The 9182-nt window shown below is 40.7% G+C and overlaps 1 protein-coding gene across 1 annotated transcript in view; it reads left to right on the top strand.

Annotated features, from left to right (window-relative positions):
* The window catches only part of pgbd5 (piggyBac transposable element derived 5), a 38263-nt gene that overhangs the window by 1013 nt on the left and 28068 nt on the right, over window positions 1-9182 (top strand). The window contains exon 2 of the mRNA XM_036960793.2: window positions 5094-5524. Within this exon, the coding sequence (XP_036816688.2) occupies window positions 5094-5524 (431 nt within the window). The remainder of the gene's footprint in view (window positions 1-5093; window positions 5525-9182) is intronic.

Here is a 9182-nt window from a genome sequence, read left to right as displayed (position 1 = left end):
GGCTATTTAATTATCCAAATGAAATAGCCCACACTGTAACACTGCACTGTCATGGGGAGCAAACAGTAAATGGACACAGGGGACAAGTTGCAGAGGAGCCTCTCTGCTTCTCTGTTCCTCTCACTGCATCTCCAGAGACTAATAACGTTGTGCAACATCTTTGCCTGTTCAGCCACATGTATTTGCCAACTAAGGCATTGATGTGCCAATGTGAATTTTGGACCTCCAAGAAAGGTAAAAATACAATAGAGGATGTTCATTGGCAGGAATATTTAGTATTTTTTTACATTGGCAATATACTGTAAGGTGACCTAGGTAGTCTATGGCGGTATATTAAGAGCTGCTGTGTAGAACATGTTAGTGGTGCACATCTTGAAAGCACCCCTAGATCACTGTTAATAGTGAAGATTGTAGGCCTATCTGTGTGTGGCTGCTGGGTATGAACCAGGGAGCACTGTTTGTTCAAACATCATAGGTTGAGAGAGAGGCGAGGCACTAGCAGCCATGACAAATTAACTCTTTAAGTGGAGATGAATGACCATCTCCCCGCTTACATCTTCATGGAAGGGTCAGCTGCTACGATCAATGATGGAGGGCCTGTAAAGTAATGGTAATGTTTATTCCATTATCTCAGTCTCCTATTGCATGCCCAAGGCAGAGTTTAAAGGACCAATGTAGCCTTTATTTGATCTCAATATCAAATCATTTCTGTGTAACAATTAAGAACCTTACTGAGATTGTTTAAGATTAAATTGGTCAAAAATAGCTTCTTAGCAAAGAGCAATTTGTAAAACAAAAATTTTGCTAGGACTGTCTGGTAGTGGTCTGTGTGGGGAGGGGAAAACTGAAAACTTGCTGTTATTGGCAGGGGTTTGGAACTCTCATTCTAATTGGTCCATTAAGTAATTTACCGCCTGGAGATGTCACCAAGCAGGCCGAAACTCCATCTCAGCAATACAGGCCGATATTTCAGGTGGTCTGTTCCAACAGCTCTTACACTAAAAGGGCATTAGCATCCTTTTCACAATTTCAAAGTATTAATCCAACCTCATAGAGGGAAAATATATCTAAAACACCGGTAATCATGTTTTTGACTGCACTGGGACTTTAAAGTGAATAAAATGTTTAAAAAAAAAATGGTTTCCCAGTGTTGCCACTGTAAAGTAATACCTAGTAGTTACCAGTCATACTTCAGGAGTTAAACCCATTCTAGTACCAACAACCTAACCAAATGTCATATTGTTGTCCTTACAAATGTCCTGTAAAATTATCAATGTATTACAGTTCTGGTCAGTCGTATAATAGGTGGTGTTGATAGATACTGTATGTCAAATGTAACTAAATAAGCATGTGTAGGGTGAGGTTCCTCCCTTCATCATTACTCTGTTTGAACACTCTCTCACTGACTTGCAAATAAATGCCTCCCTCTCTCTCCAAGGTGGTCTGGGTGGTGCCTTGTGCCACTGTCACGACGTGAGAGAAAATCATGCCATCTGCCTGTAGGCTTTGGTATGGGCTTCATCACTGGCAATGACAGGTGGTGGCGTTAGACAATACATTTCCGGCACAAGACATTGCCTTGGGAATCACTTCAGCATACAGAAGTCTTTGTACTTTATAGTCTACACTACAGTATGTGTGGCGGTCTCTGTCTCCACTAGAAAATGGTTTGTTTTCTCACAGTCACCACTAAGTTATTTGAGACTGTTGACACAAACAATAGTGTTGGCAGGTGTATTTGAAACGAATTCCCCAGCAAAATTGCAGTAAAAGCTTGACTGTGTCCAAACCATTAGTGTATGAGCAAATAGGCAAGACACAGTGTGGCCAGGAAAGATGAACATGAGGTGGTTTTGTCATTAAGGTTAGGTCAACTGAAGGTTTCCATGCAGCAAGCTGGTGCTCACTGAGGAGACGACTGTCCAGTCCACGTCTCAAGGAGAAACTAGAGTTATAACATCCCTTCTACAGGACACTAGCTATCATACATAAATAAACCAAAACATACATTTTTAATTGGGAAAATGAGAGATGGAGTCTGTATAATTGATATTTAGTCCGATATGAAAATCCCACAGTTATAGCAGGGATAGGCAGTACTTAATAAGCATGTCCATGGGTCTGAAATGTCGTTTTTTTAGTTCATTTCATTATCCTAGTAAAATCTCTGCAGTGTGTATATGCACGTTAGGACAACCCCCCTGGATTACAATATAATACTGTATAATCTATTACCGTATAATCTATTATGTAACATAATTATGATAGAAAAGGCTTTAGAATCAATCAAGCTCCATTCCACTTTATTGAATGGCACATGCATTATCTACAGTATGTTCAACTTAGACATTCTACCGCTGTGTTGTCAGGAATTTCCCACAATGGAATTCTTAATCAAGCGAATAAAACTATTCTATTCCATAAGTTCCCATTTTTGGCCAGACTTCTGTTTACTGTAGTGATTTGATGGCATCTGTCTTTGGAAATCCCTGCCTCTAAGGCAGTCATCCTGTATTTTGCACTTTGCTGCCAGATTTGAAAGTCTACTGGATTAAAGAAGTGGTTTTTGAAACCGTGTCTAGGTCTGTAGTGTGACCCACCATTTGACCTGTAGCCTAATTTTGAGGAACTAAGGGCCCAAAAGTAACAACTTTTAGCTCTGTCAACGTGACGTGTACACTCAGTGCAAGAGTAGTAAAATAAAAAGTGTTTATTTCTTCAGCAAACCAAACTAGTTGATTATGGTCCTTTTGAGACCCAACATTTTCCTTATCTCTAGGCTTTTAGCAGTTGGCCAATCCAAACTTTCAGATATAGAGTTTGTTTCAGATATATCAATTTGTTCCAGAGAATGAGATAAATACTGGTTTACTGGGCCTGAACTTCTACTTCTGTTTAGAGACGCTTTCTCACTCCAGTGAATGTGCATACTTTACAAGTGTGCCAAGAAAAATAGGTGTGACTCTCACAATTAAAAGCGGATCATTTTATTACCTATTTTGGTTCATCAGCTTTTAATTGAGAGCTCTTAGATGAGCTCTCTTGTGATTTTTGGCTGCACCTTGGTTGAGGTGCTGTACTCCCTCACTGACTTTACAAGATTAGAGAGCGACAGTTCAATGAGTTTCATCACTGGTTTTGTGATGTGTCATTAATTAACCTTTATTTAACTAGGCAAGTCCGTTAAGAACAAGTTCTTATTTACAGTGACGGCCTACCCCAGCCAAACCCTCCTCTAATCCAGGGCCTGCTTAAGTCCAGGGATACTTCACACCCACAGTTTACACAGTTAATTAACAGATGTGATGATGACCTGTGACAGCTCAGTGCTGCAGTTTTAATCAAGGTTCTATTCTTGGGTTTACGGTTGATATACAGTGGGTATACAGTGAATGTACAAATTTACAGTATCAGTAAGAATATACACACAGTTTATTAGGTACATCCATCTAGTACCCCTTTGCCTCCAGAACAGTCAATTCTTCGGGGCATGGAAACGTTGCTTGGTATCATGGGACCTAACGTGTGCCAGGAAAACATTCTCCACACCACCAACCTGTACCATTGACACCAGGCAGGATGGGGCCATGGCTGCTTACGCCAAATCCTGACTCTGCCAGCAGCATGACGCAACAGGAACCGGGATTCGTCAGACCAGGTGTCGGACCAAATGTTTTTCACTCCTCAACTGTCCAGTGTTGGTGATCATATGCTCACTGGAGCCACTTCTTGTTTTTAGCTGATAGGAGTGGAATCTGGTGTGGTGGTCTGCTGCAATAGACCATCCATGGCAAGGATCGACGAGTTGTGTGCTCCGAGATGCCGTTCTGCACACCACTGTTGTACTGTGCTGTTATTTGCCTGTGTTTGGTCCGCCTGTTAGCTTGCATTCTAACGTTCAATTGAGCAGTAACTGAATGCCTCGATTCCCGCCATGTGACTCAAATGTCTGTAGGAGCGAACCATTTTCGTGAATGGGGTGGTATACCTAATAAACTGTAGCATAGACTGCATAGTCTCTATGGGCCAGATGGCCGGTTGGTGATGTGATGTTGTCCTCCTACTTGAGCCATCCCCAGGAATTTGAATGATTCAGCTGTGCTAACACTTGAGCCATCAATCTCGAGGGGGTGCGATGGTGATGGGCGTTTTCTGAAGTCAACTACCATCTCCACGCTTTTGTCTGTGTTTTAGGTTATTGTGACTGCACCATGCCACTACCCACTGGGCAAAAACTGGTTGAATCAATGTTGTTTCCATGTCATAAAAAAATACAAATCAACATGGAAAACTGATTGGATTCCAAAAAAAGTAATCAACGTAAGAAAATGTAGTCTTTTTTTCACCCAACTTTTAACCTAATCCAATGACGAGGTGACATTTTTTGTTGATTTCGCGTTGAATTCACGTTAGTTGACAACTCAACCAAATTTAACTGACGTCTGTGCCCAGTGGAGAGCCGGTTGACCTCTCCACGGTACATGGACTCATCGCCGTCGGTGATGAGACCGACCAGAGTGGTGTCATCTGCAAACTTGAGAAGTTTGACAGATGCGTTGTTGGATGTGCGGATGACCATGCATTGGAAACTACAGTCAATGTCGATGAGTGGGCTTTTCCAAACGGTTATAGTTGTCGGCTTGCATAAGTGGGAATGTTCATCTGACACGTTCAAGACGAGACAATACTTTTTCTATCCACTATAGTGTAGCACATGACAATAATGAACCCTTCCCTCAAGCCCAAAAAGCTTGATTCTTATTTCGATTACTTTATGGTTACTGTCATGTTGAATAGAAATTGATTGCAGCCCTAGGGTTGACAGCACAATCCAAATAACAGATGGGAAAGAAATGCTACACGTTGTGCTTTTTTAATTTACAAATTAACTCAAAGCACAAAATAGCTCCATACTTTCAAAGTATTGTAATTCCCTTTTTAGAAATCATAGTCGTTTACACAGTAAGACTCCATTTACAAGTAATGTGTGATTGATGCTGTCAAATGAAAATAACAATCTGAGAGGCAAGTTTTAATGAGCGAGTGATGCTTTGACTGCAGCTCCATCTGTCTGTCTCTCTCCCTGTCACCAGGCCCTACCCAGAGAATGCCAGCTACAGCCACTTGCATGGACTTCTTCCAGCTCTTTGTGCCCGACAACGCCATCCAGAACATGGTGACGCAGACCAACATGTACGCCAAGAAGTACCAGGAGCGCTTCGGCAGCGACGAGGGCTGGCGGAATGTGACGGCGGCCGAGATGAAGGCCTTCCTAGGCTTGGTGACTTCCACCAGCGTTCACCGCTGTGAGTCAGTGCTCAGTATCTGGAGCAGTGGCTTCTTCAGCAACCGCAGCATTGCCCTCAAGATGAGCCAGGCGCGCTTCGAGAAGATCCTCAAGTACTTCCACATCGTGGCCTTCCGCTCCAGCCACGGCAGCCATGGCCTCTACAAGATCCAGCCCTTCCTGGACTCACTGCAGCAGTCGTTCGGCTGCAGCACCTTCCGCCCCTCACAGACTCAGGTATGGCAGTAGGCTGCTGTGTGTACTGTTCAGCTTTGGACATGTTTAGTACAGATGACAGGGCTGGGGTCAATTCGAGTGAACTTTAATTTTATTTCAAGTTTTTCCATTTTTAATTTTTTAATTTTAAATTAAAATCACTTCCTGAAGTGACTACCTTCAATTCAAATTTGTTGACATCTGTGCCCAGCGGGCAGCTTGGTGTGTTCGGCTCTGGGTACTTTTAGAGCAGACTCAAAATACAACACAGTGGTCAGATAGGTAGGTTGTCATTTGGACAAACATTCCTGGAACAATAGTACGTTGTGTCCATGTTTGTTCTAGTTTAGAACAGACTCATAGTTAACTTCTTTGGGAGCTGCATATTTATCTGTGAAGAGTAAACTTGTTTTCTGTCTAATTAAACTCTATTCAAATGTTAATCTAATATCTGTCAGCAGCTGAATAATGTTTATTTGGGCCGTTAAATTAAGAGGTATTGGTTAAGATTAAGTTCAGAAACAAGCTAATGCGCACTGAATATCCTTGCTGCAATTTGAATTGATTGACATGAGCCAATTTGCACCCTCCCATGGGGATTCCACCAACTCATTCAGAATCTTGGCAATGTGAACTTTTCTGAAAGGAGGACAACCTGTCTTCTCTTTCTGTGCTAGGAAGAAGTGGGCTGGGAGGACACAAAGTGGGCTGGAGGACACAAAGTGGGCTGGGAGGACACAAAGTGGGCTGGGAGGACACAAAGTGGGCTGGTAGGCTGGGAGGACACAAAGTGGGCTGGGTGGACACAAAGTGGGCTGGGAGGACACGAAGTGGGCTGGGAGGACACAAAGTGGGCTGGGAGGACACAAAGTGGGCTGGGAGGACACAAAGTGGGCTGGGAGGATGCGAAGTCGAAATGTTGTTGCCTTCACAGAAATAATTACGTATGACTGCCTCTGTGTTACATGTTAGAAGGTTATGCTGTATTTTGGTATCAAAGAGAGGGTCAGATTAGTGATCCATTTTTTTATCCATAGTGACTTCAGACTGCAGTTTCTGAACCCAAAGAGTATTTCTAACTGATTTAGAATGTGTCCCTAAGCCTACTAGTTACTGCACAGGGTATTTTCACATCAATGAATGTCTGACGTAGCCATGTCAGGGATTTCTCCACCTGTCCTCTGTTCTATTTCAGTTTTAAGTTACTACTTTGACACAGACATACCCAACCAATATAACAACCAGTATCACAACAAATATACCAATATTACGACCAGTAAAACAACCAATATAACAAGCACTATCACAACAAATATAGCAATATAACGACCAATATACAGTTGAAGTCGGAAATTTACATACACTTTGGTTGGACTCATTAAAATTTGTTTTTCAACCACTCCACAAACTTCTTGTTAACAAAACTATAGTTTTGGCAAGTCGGTTAGGACATCTACTTTGTGCATGACACCTTTAAACAGCTTGGAAAATTCCAGAAAATGCTTTCGAAGCTTCTGATAGGCTAATTGACATCATTTGAGTCAATTGCAGATGTACCATTCAAGACCTACCTTCAAACTCAGTGCCTCTTTGCTTGGCATCATGGGAAAATCAAAAGAAATCAGCCAAGACCTCAGAATATTTTTTTAGACCTCCACAAGTCTGCTTCATCCTTGGGAGCAATTTCCAAACACCTGAAGGTACCACGTTCATCTGTACAACCAATAGTACACAAGTATAAACACCATGGGACCACGCAGCCGTCATACCACTCAGGAAGGAGACGAGTTCTGTCTCCCTAGAGATTAATGTACTTTTGGTGTGAAAAGTTTAAATCAATCCCAGAACAACAGCAAAGGACCTTGTGAAGATGCTGGAGGAAACGGGTACAAAATTATCTATATCCACAGTTAAAAGAGTCCTATATCGACAACCTGAAAGGCTGCTCAGCAAGGAAGAAGCCACTGCTCCAAAACCGTCATAAAAAATCCAGACTACGGTTTGCAACTGCACATGGGGACAAAGATTGTACTTTTTGGAGAAATGTCCTCTGGTCTGATAAAACAAAAGTAGAACTGTTTGGCCATAATGACCATCATTATATTTGGAGGAAAAAGGGGGAGCCTTGCAAGCCGAAGAACACCATCCCAACCGTGAAGCACGGGGGTGGCAGCATCATGTTGTGGTGGTACTTTGCTGCAGGAGGGACTGGTGCACTTCACAAAATTGATGGCATCGTGAGGAAGGAGAAATATGTGGATATATTGAAGCAACATCTCATGACATCAGTGAGGAAGTTGAAGCTTGGTCGCAAATGGGTCTTCCAAATGGACAATGACCCCAAGCATACTTCCAATGTCATGGCAAAAGGGCTTAAGGACAACAAAGTTAAGGTATTGGAGTGGCCATCACAAAGCCCTGACCTCAACCCTATAGAAAATGTGTGGGCAGAACTGAAAAAGCGTGTGGGAGCAGGGAGGCCTACAATAATGACTCAGTTACAGGAGGAATGGGCCAAAATTCACCCAACTTATTGTGGGAAGCTTGTGGAAGTCTACCCGAAACGTTTGACCCAAGTTACGAAATGTAAAGGCAATGCTACCAAATACTAATTAAGTGTTTATACATTTCTGGCCCACTGGGAATGTGTTGAAAGAAATAAAAGCTGAAATAAATCATTCTCTGTACTGTTATTCTGACATTTCACATTCTTAAAATAAAGTGGTGATCCTAACTGACAGGGACTTTTTACCTGGATTAAATGTTAGAACTACCAATATTACAACCAATTTAACAACCAATATAACAACATTACAACCAATATAACTACAAATATAGCAATATAACAACAATATTACAACCAATATAACTACCAATACAACAACCAATATAACAACCAATACAACTTATAACAATATAACAACCAATATAACAACCAATATAACAATACAACAACCAATATAACAAACAATATAACAACCAATATACCAATACAACAACCAATATAACAACAGCCAATATAACAACCAATATTACAACCAATACAACTTATAACAATATTACAACCAATATAACAAGATAATGAACAATATAAAAAACAATTTAACAATACAACAAACAATATAACAACAATATAACAACCAATATAACAATACAACAGCCAATATAACAACCAATATTACAACCAATACAACATTTACAACCAATACAACTTCTAACAATATTACAACCAATATAACAACCAATACAACTTATAACAACCAATATAACAATATTACAACCAATACAACAACCAATATAACAAGATAATGACCAATATAACAATATTACATCCAATACAACAACCAATATAACAATACAACAACCAATATACCGATACAACAACCAATATAACAATACAACAGCCAATATAACAACCAATGCAACTTATACAACTTATAACAATAACCAATACAATAACCAATAACCAATACAGCAACAAATATAACAACCAATACAACTTAAAACAACCAATATAACAATATTACAACCAATACAAATCAAATTTTATTTGTCACATACACATGGTTAGCAGATGTTAATGCGAGTGTAGCGAAATGCTTGTGCTTCTAGTTCCGACAATGCAGTAATAACCAACAAGTAATCTAGCTAACAATTCCAAAACTACTACCTTATAGAC

This window comes from Oncorhynchus mykiss, chromosome 23 (assembly GCF_057628025.1).
Source record: "Oncorhynchus mykiss isolate SJ-2025 chromosome 23, ASM5762802v1, whole genome shotgun sequence".
In the NCBI taxonomy this organism is placed as follows: Eukaryota; Metazoa; Chordata; class Actinopteri; order Salmoniformes; family Salmonidae; genus Oncorhynchus; species Oncorhynchus mykiss.
Note: the sequence above shows the minus strand (reverse complement) of the source record. Positions and strands in the feature narration are given on the sequence as shown.